This window comes from Ambystoma mexicanum, chromosome 13 (assembly GCF_040938575.1).
Source record: "Ambystoma mexicanum isolate Mex_15411 chromosome 13, UKY_AmexF1_1, whole genome shotgun sequence".
NCBI classification, from domain to species: domain Eukaryota; kingdom Metazoa; phylum Chordata; class Amphibia; order Caudata; family Ambystomatidae; genus Ambystoma; species Ambystoma mexicanum.
Window position 1 is genome coordinate 442,435,617 of NC_090938.1, and position 21,976 is coordinate 442,457,592.

Sequence of the window (21,976 nt, forward strand, 5' to 3'; positions counted from 1 at the left end):
TGGAGGAGGTATTGGTGGTGGTAGTGGCCTTGTAGCCCTGCTCTGCTACTTGCTCCCACTGGCAAGGGGTCTGGCCTGTGCAGGTGTGGTGGCAGCTGATGTGTCTGCCGTAGAGGGTCCTGCCTCGCCACTGTCTGTGAACTGTGTACCTGTTTGAAATAGAATGACATGCTGTTGGTCATCTTGCAGACTTGTTTGCAGGTCACTCGTACAACATTGTGTTCCAGGGAACCATTTTGCGTGATTGGCATGGATGTATCGATGCAATGGGTGCTACCACATCTACATGGTGGCAGTGCCGGCTGAGGGTGTACACAATGCATGCATGTGCTCTTTGTCGGCCTGCCCAGGTAGCATGTTGTTGGGTGTGCGTTGGGGCATCACTTGGCAGTACATGGCTAGGTTTCCCCACTTTTCATGGCACATGTGTGTCCTCACTGTGCATTTGCTGTGATGGCCATGTGATATCCCATGCCCTTGCCCATGTTGTATGCCACTGCTGGGGGATGCATGCTCATGGTCACAGCATTCACATGTGCATGGGGTCAGAAGGGCTCACCTACATCACTGTTGTACCCAGCTCCGACCTCCATGCTGCCAATCCCCTTGATGCCCTCCGTGTGGAGGATGGAGCTAGCAGTTTCCTCCCATGGCATGAGTTTGAGGGGCTCTACCGTGCCACCTCCGCTGTCTGTCTACTAGCCTGCGCACACTCGCCTTTAAATCATTCCACAGCTCGTGGCAGTCCCTGGCAGTGTGGGATACGGTGCTTGCGGCGGACACCCTTGACATGATCTCTGCCCATTTGGCCGTCTTCCTCTGTTCAGAGGTCTTGCGCTGCCTGCACCCAAACAGCTCCTCTGCATTCTCCACGACTGCATCAGCGAGTGCAGTGAGCTCTACCTCTGTGAACTTTGGCTTCTGCAGCCGCAGTTCTGGGTTGCGTGCCTTCCTCCTCTGTGCCATGATGCTGCCACAAGTATCGGGTCTGGATGACAAAAGGAAATGGGGGATTCGGAATGGATTGTGTTTTTAAAGATCGTGGCTGCCGCTGCACTTCCCATTCCGGCAGAGGGGTAATTTCTGATGCCAGTGATACCGGCAGATTTGTCGCTGGTATCTTTGATAGCGCTGTTTATTTGGCAGTGTTAATGGCATATGCGGGTTGTTGCCACTATTATCAGATTTGCGGTATTAGCGTTACCAGCGGGGTGGTGCGCATGTTCGTAATACGGCGGTACTTCCGCCGGTCATCCCGGCTGGTAACGGTAGCACTGCAGAACCGGTATGACTTCCGTTTTACCAACATACTCGTAATGAGCCCCATTGTGTCTTTAGAGTTTGTGTGTGCACGCGCAACCCTACCTTGCTATGTGTACCTGTGGGTTCTTATGTACTTCCATTCTGTTCCCCTGCACTGGATCCTGTCCCTCTAAGAACTAAACCTGGTCCCAGCTCAGGCAAACAGCTGCCAGTTTTTATGGCCATTGTAAGCATCTGCTCCTGAGAATGTCCTCGCCTCCCCTGTAACAGCGTCTGTTGTCCCTGTACATGTTTGCCTACACCCTGTGATTGCCCACTCCCTTCACCAAGCCTCCCTGAGCCCTGGGAACAACCAGAAACCGTTCCACCTGTTTTGTCCATCATGAGGGAGGGAGAGGGGGTGGTAGCTGCTGTGGAGAGAGGACCTGTCCCTGCCTATTTTTGCCCACCTGTGAGCCCCCCCCCCCTCCTGTCCTCCTTGTGTCCTGGGAACAGCCAGAAACCAGTTCCACATGTTGTGTTCACCTTGATGGGCTAGATGTGGCATGGGGAAGTGAAAGCTGTGGAGAGAGGACCCGTCAATATTTACCCCCTCCCCACCCCTCCCCTATTCCCTTCCTGTTTGAGCCCTGGGAACAGCAGAAAACAGTTTCACCTAATGTGTCCATCAGTGTCCTGGAGTGGGAGAGCAACAGCCTTAAAAGAGTGTGGCGAGAGGACCTGGGTCTTGCTTTTTGTTTTGCTGGCAGTAGTGTGCTGAAATTGTGGGTGAGGGCAGAGAAGCTGAGGAAGCCCATTTAGCAGGTACCCTTTTTCCCTGTCTGCCCTTCTCCATTCTCCCCTCCCCTTGTTCTCCCTTCGACCCCAATCTGCTCTATTGTTCCACCAGTCTGCCTCCTGACCCCTTTGCCCCTGTTTCTCTCGCTCCCCTTTCGCTCCCTTTTTTCTCCTTTCTCGCCTCTCCTCCTCTTCCTTTTTCTTTCTCCTTGTCTCTTCCCCCTTTCTTTTTCTCTCTCTCACGTTCTATCCTCTCCGTTTTCTCTGAGCCACTTCTCTCCCCTCTCTCACAATCTCTCCACCTGCTATTTTACCTCATTGCTCCCCTCTCCCCAGTCTCTCTTGCCCTCTCCTCCTTCCCAGCAGCCTCCTCCCTCGGCTTTTCCCCCCTCTCCAACCCTCCCTTCTCCCCTTGGTGCCCCCCCCCCCCCCAGCAACCCCCACCTCCAGCTGCATCCAAGGATATTCCACAGGCCCCCGGGTCCCATGAAAGTGGCTTTGCCTAGCTTGTATGTCTGCCATCCAGGTCCCACCTTTTACCTGCAGCTCAGTGCAGAGAATCATTGGTGTCCAGTGTGCCTAACTTAGAATGCAGGCAATAAGTCTACTTCTCTGCCTGCAATGAATCTGTTCTGCAATGACTTTGTTTCCTTTGTTGTTCCCACCTTTCGGTGTAGCCTGCCTGTTATTGCCAGAGGGGGGACCGAGTCTGTCTGCCTATCCAACGCACCCTCGCTGCGTCTGTAAATCTCTGGCCCAAAACTGCGATTCTCCCTTGGGTCTCCCACACGACCTTCCCCATCTTGGCCTGTCTCCCAAGTCCACAGCAGGACTGGGGGGGGGAGGGGGTGGGGGGAGGGTGGGCGGCAGGGTGGGCGGCAGGAGGACACCGAAGCATTTAGTGGCCTCTGGACTGCAGATCTAGCAGATTCAGCATTGGGTGGTGGGGTGGGAAGAATGACTATTCGATTTCTGGGGATTCATTTTACCGCCTTATTCGCATTTTCTTAATAAAAAAATATGTTCACATATAAACAGTTTGAAAACTTTGATATTAAAAACATTGTTACACAGCCTTTCCCCAAGTCGTCCCAAAGGTGCACTCTTCCTTCAACTTGTACATACAGAACCAGTCTTGAGCATACAATGTTTGAGGGCGGTGCCATTAAACAAGAACATGCTACATTCACAATTGTTGGGCCCAGTTATCGGAATTTCCTCTTCAAATAATTTATATTGAGATGGCTACATTTTAGTCTGGTTAAACGTTTTTGCATGAATATATATAGAGCTCATCTATCTTTACATGTTTCTTAAATGTCTTCTTTGCCTTGCAGATCACAGAAGGTATCTTTGAGGTTTTTCTTCAGTCTGTGATCCAGTTTGCTTCCGATCACATCTATGACTGTGACCTCTGCAGCCAACGGGGCTTTATCTGCCAGATCTGTAACAAGGATGATATTATCTTCCCTTTTGAGTTTGATACAACTACTAGGTGAGCGTTGTGTGAAATTTATTAATTTTTTGTATTTTTTTCATTGTTGCATGTATTGATTCTGAATAACTGTGTAGCATGTTCAACTTGTAAACATATATTTACAAATTCATGTAAAACGAATTTGCACAACTACTTTAGGATTTTCTTAACACCTCCTACCTCTTCTGCTATCAATTAAAAAATATAGAATAAATAGTAAAGCCGTATACTCCCTTTCTTTACATTAAAGTTGTTCAGTGCTAGGTGAAACTAAATCTCTGAATAACACCCTCATTAAAGTGGCCACTGACTTCAGAAGGCTTTAACAAATCCCATCCCAGTGAACTGAATGCCTAATGAGTGGAAAAGGAAACCTGTAAAAAGTATTTCTCCAAAATTAAAATGATGTAGTAACAGTAATTTAACAAGAGCGTACGATAAAATCGCAACATCGAAAAAGGTCAGTTAAGCAAAGCAGAGGAGTGTTGCAGAGCCTGCACTTCTGCTGGAGACTCGCTATGGCTGGTAAGAGGGTTGCAAATTCTGGAAGCTGCACTTAAGATGGGCCCATCTCTTTTGCTAAAAAAAAAAATTTCATTATTGGTGATAGTGATTTCTTATTTTGTTTCAAATAATGCTGAGCAGCTGTTTTGGTAGGGTTTACTTGGGACACTACTCATTACATTTCTGGATTCTGGTAATTTTGGAGACCGGTGTAGGGGACTGTGTGATGTTGCTGCTGTCCTTACAGAGTCACTTATCTCACAAGTGGATGTACGAATTGAAGGGCCTATCGTTGCTAGTGTTACTAACCCCACATATGAAGGGAGCTGAACCCAGCCTCTGGCCCCACCTGTGTTCAGAGATGCCACACATTCTAGCATAGGAAAGTTGCCAAAAATTAGAATAGGCACAAGAGACCCACATCCAGCCCCCTCCTTTATCTCGAAAGTCATATTGGCAAGACTTGAAAAATCAGTCACATGTAATTTGAAAGCTGTGGATGTTAAAACCATTTAGTACTCTTAGGAGCTTCTTCCAGGAATTTATTTCACAGGGCCACATCGTGTTTGCTTTTTAATGGAGGACCCCACATTTCCACTCCATCAGAGTGTTGTCGTCCAGGTTTTTATTTAAGATTCTGCCAATAGATGGAAAGATGTGGCTGTTGTACCTCTGAACTATTCCCAAAGGCAATCCCAGATAAGTTACTTAGCAGGCCATTCCCCATTATGCCCCCCCATACTCCCCAGGATCCAAGACATAGATGCCATGGTTACATTAGTCATAATCATCACACATACAATTTGTATAGAATTTGTAAAACACAAGATCACATTTATTGGAGTCACACAATTTGGGAGGCCGGTCCCAGCCACTAAGTGAAGCAATCTCCTTAGACTGCTAAGGTGGCCCTTTAGAATTTTACCCTGGAGACACTTGTCACTTCTGTTTTTGCAGAGTAACGGACATCCGCCTCTGGTTATCAACTTCCAAACAGTAATTTCCCAGGACCACTGAATCTTGTTGCCGAGGAGCCTCAACTGTCCATAAGGGACTCAGTGCCCGTCATCCGAATTGGGCTCGAGTGCGGCCATCGGGAACAGACTATGGCCAAAACCACAACGTGAAACTCCTACCCGGCTAGGACTGCCCCGTAACTCGGCCAAACTTTGGGGGTGGCCCTGCTGATACCCCCAAAACGTACAGACCTCATCTACCTGCATCTACACTCCCCATCTCTCATTAGCACATCCTGCCCATTTTTAGAGCTGTGAACACAACCAACAGGTAACCTTTGCTGTATGCTGTCTGGCTGACAGATCATTCTTATAACCTTTGTATGGATCACTCGTGTCCCAGTTCTTGTAAGAACGACCCATCTTTGGTGTCGGTACTCCCTCAACACTTGCCTCACAGTTACGGGCCAATATTCTCACCATCCCCCCTTTCCGGTGTCCATTCTGCATCGTGCAAGCACCTGAAAACACTTATTGGGTCATAACAAGTTTGCTTTTGGTCTGTGTGCCTTCCAGTGCTATTGCGTTATTTTAATATTCCTATGACTGTATGCAAGTACTTCACCAAGGCTTCACTCGACCTAACTGTATTTCATACTTCTAGTAGTAAGCTTTTCTCTGCAATATTTGGATTACTATCCAACCTTACCGCTGAGCCTGTAAACCGTGGAACTATCCCACACCTTACAAAACTTCTGGGCCCCTCTAGAATTCCTGTGGCCATACTCTAGACGCAAACCTGAGGCGGTCCTCCCCATCCTCCAGATCTCTCCATTCCTACGACAGCACATAAACCATTAGTATGCACACCGCAGCTATGCAGGACAAGAAATAATCCCTAAATAGTAACTCGCACTCTTTGTCCTTTGGATTGAAAAAAAATAATAATTCTTGCTGCACCATTTTTCCCACTGGGGAGGGTCCTTTTCCCACATTGATCTATTGGGCACCTTTGTGTTGCCCTCTGCCCCTAATCTCCTCCTCTGAATTAAAGCATCTTGCAACTGATTGACTCCTCCCGCCCCCCCACACTTTGAGAAATGCTGTGTAAATCAGCACCTTGCGCCGTAACTGAACGACCCCTAGTTAAATTATCTGCAGGCCTGTCCAGGACCAAACCCCTTTGTGCCTGATCCTTTCACCTCAGTGCTGAGGGGCCTTGATGAAAGCGGCCCATGTCAGTTTTATGGTTGTGTTCATCCTTACCGTACCACGGCTGCTGCATCTACTTTGACACATCGACAGTTGCCTTAATGGCCCCGTCCTTACCACCCATAAATAAAACCCAGCCATCCATGTCCTTCTGGTCCCATGTCCTATGCGGCACTTTGACATCTTGGATCTAAAATCCCTGTCGTAATCTATCCATCCCGTGTAGCCATACTTCCTTTGCTCATTCACAATAGTGTCCCTGTACTTCCATAAAGCTGGCCCCTGCTCTGGGTATTTGTCCATCAATACTGCTGCTAACAAAGAGAATGTCTTGTTCCAGTTTACTATTTTCTCCTCGGGTTCATTTCTTTTTTTTGCCTCTTTTTGCTAAGGTGGACCTGTCATGTCAGACCGTAAAGGTGCAATGCTTATTAAGGGGGAATCCTACCTCCTCTAATGCCAATGCCGAGGCTGCTACCCCTCTTTTACCTTGTCCCTGCACAATCAAGTCATTCAGACCAGTAGCCCCCTGCTGGTGCACTGTTGCCGCAACCCCCGTTGTGACAAACACCCTCCCTGCATCCAGAGAGGTCTGGGCCCCCATAACCCCCACGATCGCGGCAGGCTCCGAGGGGCCCTCTCAAACTCTTCATGGGGTCTCACTGCTGACCCCTTTCCTAGGTAGCTGCACCACTCCTCGCAATCATTTCTGCATTTCTTCTAATGCCTTACTAATTGTATAATTCTCTGAATCATTGCCTGGTGGTAGCTCACTTACCTCCCCACTGTCCAAGTGGTTACCTGTTTGTGAGATTGTAGCACCACCTATCTCTGCAAACTCGCTTATTGTGGGTAGAACCGCCTGCTGCACGTCAGCAGAGTGCCCGCCGGTATTAGCTGCCACCTGTAAGAACAATGATTCTTGTGACCTGAAAGTTACAACCTTACACCTTGGTTTACTCTCTGTCCATTTCCTTTTTGGTGGTGCTTTAGTAGGTATTTCGCTTGGCGAAGGTGGGATGGGTGTCCAAAGTTACCAGTGGGCAGATCTGGGCCTGAACATCCAGCAGGGGTGTGAGCACCTCCTGCTCCCCCTCCAACATCTTTTTTTGCCCAGTTTTTACCCTTACTGCGCATTTTATTTCCTGTAACAGGGCCCAATATAAGGCCTCATCCTCACACTCATTACCACTCTGTTGGAGCTAACTTCGATGCTGGGGAACATGTCTGGTGATCTTCTCATTTCTCACCAACCTAAAATGATGGGAACAAAATGTAACTTGTTATGATGTGTATCACCTGTATTAACCCGACGTCCCCTCAGTGTCCCTCAATGATACAATATAATATGTTATTTATAAAGCTCCTGTACCCAGGTGTTTCTAGGCGTTACCATGCAAAGGGAGGAGCGAGGGGGGAACAAGACAATTTCACTAGACCTTGTGTTATTGGGTTTGTGCAAGTGCTGCAGCTACAAAATGCAGGGTGGAGGTAGGGAGGGAATTGTACTTGTATATTATACATACTCAGCAGACACTTCCTACACCTTGCGTGTCCAGCAAATCCTCTCTTAAACTGCTTTATACCAGGCCAACCCTACCACTAATTCCCAGCTCTTCCTTGTACCATGACCGACGTGCCAAATGATCCTTCCTCCACTTTTGTGTATCCTTGAACTTGTTTTGAGCACATAAGACAATCCGTTATCCAACAAAGTCACACAATAAAGGGTTCCTAGTGATTCCATCGACAGCCAAACCATCAACAACCATACCATTGACAAAAAAAGCATCGAAAAATAACCATCAAATGCATTTTTTTTATGGGGGTATCCCCCCTTTTTTTAACCTTAAAAAACATTTTTACTAAACCCTTTACCATTTAAAAAAAAATGCATTCAATGTTTTTTTTCGATGCATTTTTTTCAATGGTATGGTCTGTCGATGCTTTGGATTCGCTGGAATGACCGGATACCACAATAAAGCATTCTTATCACCCGACTTGGGACTCCTAACGGTTGTTCTGCGTCCCTTCTTTCCTAATTAAAATCCTTCGAAAGATTGTGTCCAGTAAAATTTCAAAAATGTGCCACTGGTTGGCTGAACTTACTGTATTGCTTGCTCATTATTGTGCATGCCCCTTTGCCACACACAGCTTAACTTAAATCTTAAGTTGTGGCACTTAAATTCAGCCCCTAAATACATAAATGTATGCCACTCAATGCTTATGCCGTAACGGCATGGGAAGCTGATCACTAAATACTGCCCCCCCCCCCCCCCCCCCCCCAATGCTGGCAAAAATGTCAAGGATACGAACCTGTGGCTCAAATACAGATTCCAACAACTAGTGCTTAGCCCACTGCCCCAATTTACAGGCTCAAATAAGTAACCACCATTTGCGCCCTGCAAATATATTTGTCATGACGGGTATTAAAATCATGCACCCCGACCTCTCTCTACCTTGTAACGAGGTTGGAGCTGGTGCAGCAGTGCAGCATGATGCCGCCCAACAGGGTCTGACTGGGCCATAAAGTGTGCCAATGAAAAAGTGGCCCTCGGTTGCAAATGGCCATTCATTCCTTTTTTACACTGTTTGATTAGCAACAAAAAGGTAGTTTTCTGATGAAATGTGATGCAAATTGCGCCTTTTATAGAATATCTATTCAGCAACACTGGTCCACATAAAACACTCCGTTATCCAACTCTCACATAAGGTTAAACCTTGTCTAGCAACCTTTTGTCTAGGTGCATTACAAATGCCCAATATTAAATAATAATGTACATTTTATTTTAAAGCGCCACCATACAAAGCTTTACATGGGACATATTTTCATGCATTACTATTACTACCAATTGAAATTGGTACTTATTTATCGACCCCAGGAAGTAGACCTTGCCGGAATTCGAACCTGTGACCTTCAGATCCAGCCCAGATCACTGCACTAACGTCTAGCCAGCTGACACATCGTAATAGCTCTACTGATTCCCCACTGTACTGTACTGTACTCAAGACAGCAGCTGAAGTGGTAATTTATCTATATAGGAGTCCTTATTGCCGTGAGGTTAATTAAAGCACTGTCAAGTGCAAAGAGCAGCAGTCATTTTATGAAATGAGCCATTTGTATCACGCGACAAAGGCACGACCATTGCGTAGGATTAAAGAACTACGCAATTAGCAAGTGTGCAATACATTGAAGTGTGGCAAACAGCAGGCCATAAAACGTTGCCCCTTTGCAGAAGCATAGCCCACATAAAATTGCTGGTGATCCGCATGCTCTGAAATGAGCCATTTGTATAAAGCGGCAAAGGCACGACAATGCGAGCCTCCATACCGCCTAAACAAATCGCCATTTTGTAAAGTACCGGCCCTGGCACGACCAAACATGCATCCATGGCGCGAAAAACCACTAGCTTATAAGGGACCGGCTATGGCACGTAGTGCAAGCACCTCCTTAGCTGCCCCAGCATACATCGAGTGAAAACTTGGTAGCGCGGCGACCGCCCGTAATAAAAGTTGCAAAAAAAAAAACCACATTAAGCACTCTTATTGGAAAGCGGTGCCCTTCCATTTTCTTTCCAAACACCATTGAGGTTTTTTTAATCAATTTTTGGGCCTCAATCAATGCATCAATTACGCATTCAGAAAAAACACAGGGCATTCATGAAGTTCTGAACATGCGCAGGATAACATGCCCTGTTAAATACTTGTGTTCAATGAAGATTACCACTGCTAATAGCACGGGGAGTCTTGATTCTATTAAAGACAAGGAGGCCAGTCGCTCGGCCTAGATACCGGTCCCGGTGAAAACTCTTCCTGGAAATATTTTCCTTATCGACGCCTGAGCTTTCTCCAGGGAGGTTTAAGTACCAACAAACCTCCTCATTTCCTTCCCGAAGCACTCTCCGAATAGGAGTCCCTGGGCTGCTTCACCTGCCTCGTAACAAGCCAGATCGCCTAATTTGGGGTCTATTTTGAGGAGTAGGCCTCTTCTGCGCTCTGACAATATGGCACAATTAGCGTTGCACAGGAGGCACACTGCCCTTTGTGCCCACGGGTCTACCTCTTCTCCTGTATCTCGTGCTCGGCCAGGTCCATTATTTTCACCAGTGGTCCTTCGATATCAAGCACCTTTTCCTGGCAACTCATCCAGGACCTGTCTATCCCCTTTCTGGGGTCTTTTGATGTCTTTGACACGAAGGCTAACATCTTCGGGTCGAGCTCCGGCGCTTCAGCCACTTTCCCTGGTAGCTCTGGTTTATGGCATTCTGCCCGCATTCGCTGTCTTGCCTCGTTTTCGAGGGCCATACACAGTCTGTGCATCATGAATTTCGTCACTCTTGGTGACGGGAACCAGTCTGAGGACTTAGGGTTTCGGATGTGCTCTAGCTCGAACATATCCAAGATCTCCTCATAGTCCTCTGTGTTGTTGAGTTTTCTAAGCCTTTTCTTAGGTTGGGGTTGTACATCGTCTTTGTCCCCTCTATTGTCCTCATCCTGTGAGGATTGTGGGGTCTCTGTGGGCTCTTCCTCAGAGTCCTGCACCTCATTCCCCATATTCTCTTCCCCTGGGTAGGGGTTTGTGAGGCTCGGCACTCCCGACTTACGCATGAATGCGTCTCACAGTTTCACAAATGCATTGGTAGCTTCAGGGGCCTCTTGGTCTGCCCCATCTGGTTGACCCGGAGGGGTGGAGGGAGGGTAAGAAGAGTTCTTTCTCTTCCGGGTCTTCCTACACTGCTGTGGGCCCTCTGGAATGAACCTTGTGGACGTGCTTTCTATGACTTTGGTGCTTCTTTTTTCCTGGCTTAAATATGTCTCAATGGTTACCAGTCTTTCCTATAGGGGTCTCACCCCTTGAACCACTGCTTCTACTAGTGAGTGACCCAGCACTTCCTTGAAACTATAGGCAAGGTCCTAGTAACTGGCGGCCTCCAGCTCCTACTCATTCCATTCGAACCCAGCCATTCTTCTGTGCTGTGCTTGTGCCTTGGGTACCTGTGTCAGGTGTAGTGGCACGTCCACTCGCTCACTGTAAGCCTTGCTTGTGGCTGCACCAATTGTCCTGCTGTGCAGGCTTCAATAAAAGTTCTTAGTGCTTAATATTCTACAGTATGTAGCTTGGTGTGCTGTCAGAGAGCTTTCTCACACCTCTGAGCGTTCGTCGAGGCTCTGGAGTACTCTTGCATAATATGCGTCCTCTCCGCGTCTTTGTTCCCGTACTTAATCACTTGGCACTGATCGGTGCGTTTGTTCCGAAACAAAGCGTGTACCACTAATGTTGTACAACGCTTTGTTCTGTTTTCGCAGGGCGGAGGCTCCTCCTACCCAAAGGTGGGGGCCTCCTGCTGCCAATAGGCGTTGTGCTCTGTTAGCGCTGTCCCTGCCTCTCGAGCCGGCTCACGTGACTCAGCCAGCCTCCCAAAGGGTGGGGGCTGCTAATGAATGGACTGAGGAGAATAGCTAACCCCTAGGCGTGCTGTGAAGGTGGCACAGGTCCGCCATCTCCCACTCAGTAACTGTTAGTGTAATTCTAATTAAATGTATGTTTCGCGCCCTAATTCTATACAATACAATATAAAAGCTTTCTGCTCGTCGCTGCACGTTATCGCAGTATTTATACATATTCTTACAGCTATCTTTAAACATAACGCTGCGCAGCTATGAGAAGTACTACTTACCTGCTTGGAGAGCAGGTATGAAGAGGGAGAGAACAGGTAGTGGAAGGACTATATCACATGGGCAAGACATTGGGAGTACAGTTGGTCTGGAACAAAGGGAAATGTAGTTTTTGCTGGAAAAAGAAATAAATGTTGTTGAAACTGCTGGAGACGGGAATAAATTGAAGATGAAGCATAATGCTCGCCTCAGTCTTATAGAATCAATAGCGGCGCTTCCGTTTCCTTGCGCGACCCAGAGAACAGCCCATAGACACCTTTAAAAATGTGTTTCAAAACAAACCATAAACGAGATGAAGTTTCTCCCCCCCCCCCCCCAAGACAAATCATTTTCCTTCCTAGTGCCCGCGGAAGGCTCACCTTCCGTGGTGCCGTTTGTAACACAAATGCTTACTAGTGAAATGCAAATGACCACCCCACTCCAATTCCCCAGCGCCCCACACTCCCCGCAGACAACCCCTTAGTGGCACAGCGACTGTTAAAAGAAAAACACAAGACAAAAGAAAAAAGGCAGCATTCTCAAGCAATTACCCATGCAGCGTGGTGACCGTAAAGGGAAACGCATTTAAATATTTAGGAGCAACGGCATGGGCATAATTTTAGGGGGGGGAACGGGGGTGTTTGTCCCCCCTCCCAACTTTCATGGCACACCATTTTGTTCCCATTCATTTGGCTGGGGCACTTTTTCTTCAGATGTCATGTCCCCCCCCCAACATTTTCAACAAAGTTACTCCAGTGAGCAACGACCGGAAACTGACCTTCCATGGTAATTGCCCATGTGGCGCACAGACCGTACTGGGTAAAACAATTAAATATTTAAGAGCGATCACTGCGTGCATAAAATAGTCTTTCCCCAAAAAGGCAGCTTTCTTTCAACACTACAGCTAAGTCAACGCCTAGTCTATAATACTGAATGAAAACCCTTATTGATATATCTTTATGTCCAGTTCATGCGTTCTGGATGACTACCCTTATATAACACCCCTCTCTTGGAATCCTCCTGACCCCACTGAGCCAAGAAGTAGTTCTGTTTTGCAAGTTAAAGGTTTATTTGATAATTTAAAATATATATATATCACCCTTTATAATAAATTAATAATTGAATATCACACTTAATCTGATATGATAATGATTAACAACGGAGAATCTGGCACTAGCACACTTCTCTATAATCAATAAGGAGTTGACATGAAATGGATAAGGTAGCACAGTGGTAAGTAGGTACAGAAGTATAATGTGGTAGAGAATGCTTTATAGAGTTCAAATGGATGCAAGGTTGAATGAATGAAATGCAGTATAGAAATACTCAATATGATTTCAACAAAACAATGTAATCACTTTTCTCTGGCAATCCCCTCCCCCCCTTGATGCAAGGCAAGGAAATGGAAGGAAAACACACAGTTCTCAGAAATGCAATCAAATGTGATTCAGTTCACCCCAGCAAGCTTAGACTACAGAAGTTTGAAAACACAGGCCCAAATGCTTTTATATGTGCTAGCAATGGATGAGAAATATGCTGGAAATGCTTTTAATTCCCTTTCAGAGGTTCAGGGTGAGTGGTATCTAGTTAATATTAGTCCAGGCTCACTCTTGCAATGATTCAGGAATGATTAGCAGGTTAAACGAATTTCTGGCAAATGGAAGGCAAGCAGCAGCAGCTTTTTACACGTGAAGAAATTGCAAATCGCGGTAAAATTCGCGAATGCGTGTTCCGCAATTACGGCAAAACTATAGGGGGTAGGAATGCGGTTCTTAGTGCGATTAAAAGCTTAGATTCTCAACTTTCAGATGAAAGTTACTGCAAGTCTCTAGCACAAACGGTTGCGGAGATATGAGCGATTGAATAAAGGTCGTTTTTCAGATTTGTAATTTTAAAAGCTCAAAAAGACAAGTGCAGCTTGCAACTAGAAAATGACAAGTGACAGATTTTGCAGCTAGAATGACAGGTGACAGATTTGGAGCTATCAGGCAGTTCTACTTAGGTTAAATAGATTGAATTAGATGAATTTAAACTAAGAGATTGGTTTGGTACAGTTTGGCGGTACTCACAAGAGAGTTTAAACAGGAAGGCGGCTTTGTCACGATCTGGTCAACAGGTCTGGACTTCGGACGGTCTCTGGGCACAGCGTCTGGTCTCTGGAACTGCTCACAGCATCGGGGTCAGCACTCCGGATACAATGGCTTGGTCTCTGCTAGGCACCGGTTCTCTGGGTCGAGTCCTGCCTTCTCTTTGGATATTTCTGTCACCGGGTTCTTGCAAAAGTTCTTGGCAAAATTCAGACGGCGTCAGCCGGCTGTCTGAAGAGTTCAGTTGCAAAAAGATTTTTAGGCCTGCTGACAAATACTCTTGCTGGCAGTGACCTTTTTGGTTAAGGTTCTGAAGTCTCTGTTTATCTTGGAGTCTAAGTGTTGGCTCTTTGAAGTTTGATGGCGGTAAGTATGGATTTTTCCGGCAGAGCTTCCAGCGGCAGATGGAATTGAAGGTCCCTATCTGTCCTGTCTGTCTGCTTTTATGTGTTTAGAATGTGGGTGTGTTCTAGCATCACTGACCCTACCTCTCTCTCAGCTTCTAATTGGTCAAACTTCCATTTCTCATTTGATTGGGGAAGGAAGTGTGTGTCAGCGTGATGTCATTTTATGGCTTGCAGAGAGTCCACTCCTCCTGTCAACTTACACACAAATCTAGATTTGAAACAAATACATATTTGCAGAGGTACATATTGTTTTAAAATCATATGCACCCATCATGCATTACAGGAGGTATACCCTGTTCAAACTCTGCTCTTCCTGGGAGCTTGCATTCAGAAATGGCACATATTTCACTTTTTAACTGATTTTGCAATTTCTGACATTGACCCAACTTTACATACATGTGCGCAGGGAGTATGGACATTAACTGATGAAGTTTCAGATTTTTAACATGCATACATTTAGAGTAATATCCACTTTTCCGCTGACACCCCCCTGAACATACCACCGGTTCTAAAAACCTCTTAAACTGTGGGCAGAAAAATCACAAGAATTATGGTATCATTTATAAAATTTTCACATGTCCGCTCTATGAGTGATCCATCTTTTTAAAGTTATGTTCTGGCTCCAAAGGGGTGTGGTTTACCCTCAGCACAAGGTTGAATTTCTGGTTTTTCCAGTTCTGCCAAGCCAGCTTGCTCTCACAGGCAGTGCCCCTCCCAGCTTCTGCCAAGAGGAAGCTACATTTTACGACCGCTGTAATAAAATCTTTGCATGAGTCAAGACAGGCTTTGTTCAGAGCTCCTGTAGAGCACAGGTAATTCAATTATCAGATAGATGGCATATCCTTAGTGTGAGCAGCAAAAGGGCAGCTAGGCCTGGGAACACAGCTGTGACTCAAGTTTCACTCCTGATGAGGGTAGTTGTCAAGCAAAATCAAGTTCCTTAAGCCAGACTTACAGCTAACTGTCATGTTTTTTGTTGCTTTTTAAATTAACTTGCAATTTTACACATGCAGCTAGAATGCTGATTCTAAGTGCAAAACTATGACATTTCAACAGTTACAAAGGCATGTGACACCAAACATAGGTCACTCATTTAATCTAAACATTTTCGATTTTAGTGTCTTTAAATCCAGTGCAACTTAAACTGCTGACTCCATAGCTCAGCCAGTTTTGTTATAAGCATGGTTCTGGGCTCTTCATTTCCCAGATTTTGTAGGCACACAAAACTCCATTCTGCCAAATGCCTGCTGGTGTTCAGTGAATATTTTGCACATATTGTAATGTTTGAAAATAGGCATTTTGAGCCTGCCTTCAGAGAAACACAGGGTGGTTTTAAAACGCCGGCTTTTGGATAGTGGTGAGTACTGGTACTGCACCCATTTTTGGGATTTAACAAATGAATTCCCCACAGTTATGGGTTTGCTTTTGGCAATCAGCATTGCCATTCCCAATGGTTTCAGACTACTGTGTGGGTAGTCCAATGGTGGTTTTAGGCAGTGTCCTTCTGTGCCCATAACATCGGCAAAAATGGGTGGCAGCCTATTCTTCATGCACTTCCCTGGGCATTTCCTAGGAAGCTCTGGCCATCATGATGTTTTCAATACTGCACAGTTTTGAGGTAGGGCTCGCATGCATGGGTAAATACATCCCACAAGCCCCCCTCTTGCGATGGCCATTCGGTTTCACTGATGGGATTCGCAAGACCTGGGATGTTTCCTCATCTTCTTCCAATAAATGGCACAGTTCAGCATCTTTTCCTCCATCCGGTACTGATCGATCGGTTCTCCTCGCCGGTCCTGATGGGAAGATTGGGCGGTACCCCGGGCCCGTTGCGTCTCTGCTCGCGGTCTCCGGATCGTCCTCCTTGGCCCGTCTTCAGGTTTTCTTTCTCCTAGGACGACAAAGGAAGAGCGGCAATACCTACTCATAGACGTTTTTCCACCACTGTTGAGATAGTGGGGCAGCATATGCATTTCATCATAACGAAACATTACATTCTTATTTTGGAAAAAAAACAGTATAACTAAGACAGTTTCATGCAAATCACAATATTTTAGAGACTAGATGTGGTATGTTTTATGGTTGGAACTGAATTAGTCTGAGACAATACCCGCTAGGATTCCAGAGGATTCCTCCAGTTGTTGCAGAGTGTGCCTGGGATGGCAACATTTCAACTGGTTTATGTGGACCCACTTGTCTTCCCCCGCTGCCAAAGGACCTTTGGGGATGTGGATTTTGTAGGCCACAGGAGAGATCTTGTCGATGATCTCAAAGGGTCCCTTCCATGTAGGCAAGAATTTCCGCTGTTTTGCCTGGTTTCTATGGAAGTTGTATAGATAGACCCGGTCTCCCACCTGATATTCCTTCCTGGAAGTTTTCAGGTCATAATGGGTCTTCATGCTATCAGCTGATCTTTCTAGATTCCGCTGAGCATAAGCAAAAGCATGTTGGAGGTGTTTCCTTACATTCTCTACATACTCATGAGTAGTGGAGGCATGTATCAGTGTCTGCTCTTGGGTCCTGTAGAGCAAATGCTGAGGAAGCACCATCTTGCGCCCAGTCATCAACTCAAATGGTGACATTTTGGTTGCAGATGAAGGGGTAGATCTGATGGCCATTAGGACCAGAGTTAATCGGATATCCCAACTTGGCCCAGAATCTGCCACAAACTTCTTTAATATGCTCACAATTGTTCGGTTATATCTCTCTACTGCCCCAGAAGAAGCTGGCCTGTAAGCAATGTGTAGCTTTCTCTTGACCCCCAGTATCTCCCACATCTTTGTCATTACTTCACTGGTGAAGTGGCTACCTCTGTCTGACTCAATCCTTTGAGGTAGACCAAAACGGGAAAAGATGTGGTTAATCATCAAGGCAGCTGCCGTTTCTGCCTTGCAGTTTGGGGCTGGGAGACATTCCACCCACTTGGTAAACAAGCATGTCACAGTCAACATGTACTTATTCCCCCTAGCCGAGCGAATCACAGGGCCTACAAAGTCGATTTGTAAATCTGACCATGGCAGTGTCATCCCCCTCTTTTGGAGAGGCGCGCGGTGCGTGAGGGATGATGGCTGAAATTGTGCACACACAAGACACCCCTTCAAATATTGGTCGAGGTCCTGCCCCATGTGTGGCCAGTATGCAACCTCTCTTAAGATTTCCAATGTTGTGTGAAACCCCCTATGACCGGCGGTGGCCGCATCATGGGCGTGACTTAACATCAGGCTTCGGAATGAGGTAGGAACCACCCACTGATCGTGGCCAGCTTTGGATTTCCTTACCAGCAACCCGTCTTGGATTCTGAACATTTTTGGACATTTCATCAACACTCTTAGGTCCTCTTTCCCAGTGTAATCGGTATCCGTCAGGGGAAAGTTCTCAGGGTCCTCAAGGTGCTGGTAAAATTTACCAATAATTGGATCCCCCTTCTGAGCAGTAATCAAATCAGCATCAGGGGTCTCCTTACTCCATTGTGCAATTGAAAGGTCGTTGTGAGCATTTGTCTGGGACCTAGTGATAGCAGTGACCTGGATTTCCCCCAACAGGGACTCAATCTCAATTAGATCCCCTTGGATGGCCCCGGTTTTGGCCAGCTGATCAGCTAAGTCATTTCCAGTTTTGTCTGGTCCCTCTACTTTGGAATGACCCTTGATCTTTTTCCAATAGATGGTCATCTCATTCGATGTGACCAGATCATCAATGTTTTGGATCAACTTCCCATGTTTCAAGGGTTTGTTGTTAGCACATAACATGCCTCTGGTTTTCCAATTAACCAGGTGCTCCACGAACCCGTTCCGTACATAATCTGAATCTGTGATTATGACCAGTTCGTGGAGTTGATGCTGGACAGCAGTGAGGATGGCCTGATGCACAGCCATCAATTCTGCCACCTGACTACTTCGGGGACCAATTTTGTATCCAGCGGAGGGTTCTGGGAACTCCTTCACCCATGCATTCCCTACGCCAGCCACCAGTTCTTTCTCCCCGTTGTTGTCAACATGGTAAGAGCATCCATCCACATAGACAGTGGGCATTCCCTCACACTTGTCCTCTTCAAAGACTTTGTGTGGGGAATTAAGGTATGCCTCCGTGTTGTCCTTTATTTTTAGACTTTCGTCCTCGAGACAGTTTTCTCTGGCACAATCATGCAAGTCAGCCAGACCTTGCGCGAGGGGACTCTTCTTGTTTTGGCCATATCTGACCTCCACAGGAAAGCCTTGCATTGACAGAATCCAGGAAGTAATTCGGGAATTACTCACATTTCCGGCCCGGATTCTGTCACTTTGGAGATATTGCAGAGGCTGGTGTGGAGTCTCCACTATGATGTGTTCCCCCTGGATAAACGGGCGGTAATTCTTCAATGCCCACACCGTTGCCAGGAGTGCCTTCTCACAATCGTTGAATTTTTCCTCCACAGAGGATAAAGTTTTGCTCGCATAGGAGATTACTTTATTGACCTTGTCATGCTTTTGGTATAATACTGCCGTCAAGCACGTATTAGAGAACCCCGTCTCCAGGAAAAACTCCTTGTTTCTGACAGGGTAAGCTAGGCAAGGCGCTTGTGAGAGGCTTCTTTTGAGTTGTTTTACTGCCTCGGCTTGTTCTGGACCCCATTCCCACTTGACCCCCCCTTTCAGGAGATGAATCAGGGGTCTGGTGATCTCTGCGTAGCCCTCAATGAACTTTCTGCTGTAATTAGTCAGTCCAAGGAGGCTCCTTAGTTCCCGCAGAGTTGTGGGGTCTTTCAGTTTCTGAAGTGCTTCCACTTTCTTTTCCTGGGGACAGAGACCCTGAGGAGTAATCTCATGCCCCAAGAAATTAACACGGGTTCTACACCACTGTGCTTTCTGAAAGGAAAGTTTTGCTCCGGCGGCCCTCAACTGGGTCAGAACATAACGGATCTCCGCTATGTGTTCCTCCACAGATGAACTTTTGATGAGGACATCATCTACATAAGCCAGGTTACCCCTCGCACCCAGGTCGGGCATGGCCTTATGTAGGAAAATATTGAACTCATTACCGGAGTTGAGGTATCCGAAGGGAGTCCGGGTCCATGTATACTGCTGGCCCCCAAAGGTAAAAGCCAGTTTGTATTGGTCCTCCCTACTGACAGGCACGGTCCAGTATCCATTGGTCAGGTCTATTGCAGTGAATACCTGTGACCCCTGGATCTGGGCCAGCCCTTGGTCAATGTAGGGCAGAGGCCATCGGGAAGTATGGACCCGTTTGTTGAGCTCCCTAAGGTCAGCACAGAGTCTCCACTGGCCGTTTGGCTTCAATATTCCCAGCACCGGATTATTGAAGGTGCTGTGGACTGGACGGATTATTCCCCGGGACTCAAGGTTCTTAATTATTTCAGTAAGGGACTCCATTGATGCGAGAGGCAAACGATATTGCTTCACAAAAACAGGAGTCATGCCAGGGTCCGTGGGGATTGTTGTTGTGTGGATGTCAGTGCGACCACAGTCATATGAGTCTACCGCAAAGAGATCTTGGAAATCCAAGAAAACTTGTTTCAACTTTTGCTTTTGTTCCAGAGTCACACAGGCATCAGCTAGGTTGACTCTCTCTTCCACCATCTGCCTGAAGCCTGGAAAGACTTCTGGTTTGGCTATCTCAGCGGCCTCCTCCAGCTGGGTGGAGAAGTCCCTGGTCAGAGTGCTGATTTGGACCGGAGGCTTCAGGTGGGCAAGGCAGCCTTCATGAACCTGGAAAATCACCTCATCCCTCCTGAATTCACAAGTCACATCTTCCTTACCATAAGGGCAGGAAGTGTACACCAGGAAGTTCCCCCCATGTCGGGTAAAAATCCTGTCGGGTGTTGCGTTGTCATCACTGTCACTGTCAAAACAGTCCTTGGGGATTGGTCCTAACAGTTCATTTCTAAGATCAATGGAGAAATGTCGGTCATCAACCGCCATTCCAATAATGGTGCCTGCGGCTAGAGTAATACTCTTTAAGTCGCTGTTATCCACCTCTATTGGAATGGTGTCATGTTCTATGTTGACTAATGGTGTTGGGTTTACCCCCAACCCTTGCTGTTGGAGAGAAGCATTTAGATGTATGTAAGCATCAGGGTTTTTCAACTCTTGTCCCCTTTTAACTTTCACTTCCAGGGAGAATTGTCGGGTCCTTTCTGGGATGGTGACTTCCTCTTTAACCTGAATTTCAACCTCATAAGGTAGCAATTGAGCTGACCTAAATGCTTTTTCTGGATCATCAAAGCCCATGGGATTATCCGCTAATCGGGACCAAGCTTTGAAGTTTATTAGGTCCAAACTAATGGCAAAGCGATTGAGAATGTCACTGCCTAAGTAAAAGGCGGCAGTGACGTCTCGCACGACCCAACAATTATGGACTATGCTCTTGTTGCCAATGGAGATTTTGAGCATACACCTGCTTGGCAGGAGATGTTTGGAATTAGGTGCTTCCAGGTCCATTTCCCATTTGTCTATCAGTTTGAATGTGGGAATGGCTGGATCTTTTGGGAGTTGGCGGAACATGGCTTCGCTGATGAAGCTCTTACCGTTGTTCACACACACTCGAGCGAGAACAGAGTCCTTCCCCTCATTTAATTGGACAGGGATGAACAACTGCTCTCCAATTTGCTGAATATCAGCCAGGCTCTGAGCTGATTTCACATCTTTCTGGACTATTGGAGTGGGAGTTTCTGATTGTGGATTAGTATAGAATCTCAGAGTGTTTCCTTCCAGCGTGGAGTACCACTTTAGACTGGAAGGAAGGTTGATTTTCAGAAATAGAGAGGACCCCCCATCACCAGTCTGTTGTCCTACTGCTATGACTGTCACGTCTGGAATTTGGTTGTTCTGGAAGTGAAATTCTACTTGGTCTGATTTTTGTTCAACCATGTGGCATGTGCCTTTTAAACTAACATGGTTGACACTCTGTTTTAATTTTATGGGTCGGCTAGTCTGGGTCCAGAGGACCTTGTTTACGCAATCGATTAGGGGTGACAACCTTCTCAGGAGGTCATTCCCTAGTAAACAAGGGGTGCCCTCTGGGGTCACAACTATGACCGGGTGTTTCAACTTGTGTCGCCCAATTTTAATGTCCAAGTCTGCAGTCCCCTCAACGGGAATTTCCTTCCCGTCAAAGTTCTGTAGTTGTCCAGGAAGAGAGGTGAGAGGAATTTGGTAATTCTCTCCCCTTCCTGCATTCAGTTCGTCAAAGGCCCTTCTGGACAGAAGGGTAGCTTGAGATCCAGTGTCCACCAGTGCCGAGATTGTACCCTGCCCCTGTACTCGGACCGGGGCATAATATCTTCCCTCCTTCTCCTCAAGGGGGCACAGATAATGTACATTTTTGGACAACTGGTGGGCTAATTTTCTGGTTTTGGACATCGCTAGCGAAGAGATTTGGGCAGAATTCTGTGGAGAGCCTTGGGAATCTGAAAGAAAAATTTGGCAACTGGAGATCAGAGCCATTGTGGGTTCCCCTGGCTCCGGTTCTGGGCCGCCCCCCCCCTTTTTGGAGGCAGTCACCAGGATGGGTTTGAACCAGGGGATTTTCTTGCTGTTGGTTCTGGGATGAGATGGTGGGCGGCGGTAGCTCAGTCTCCACATCTCCCCAGTCTGGATTTGCATCCCTAGGGACCCATTTTTCTTTGGGAGGAGTTCCCCC

The 21,976-nt window shown here is 46.7% G+C and overlaps 1 protein-coding gene across 1 annotated transcript in view; it reads left to right on the forward strand.

Moving 5' to 3' along the window:
- PLEKHM1 (pleckstrin homology and RUN domain containing M1) overlaps nt 1-21,976 on the forward strand; it is a 351,512-nt gene that overhangs the window by 297,324 nt on the left and 32,212 nt on the right. Inside the window, exon 12 of the mRNA XM_069634062.1 lies at nt 3,378-3,535. Within this exon, the coding sequence (XP_069490163.1) occupies nt 3,378-3,535 (158 nt within the window). The remainder of the gene's footprint in view (nt 1-3,377; nt 3,536-21,976) is intronic.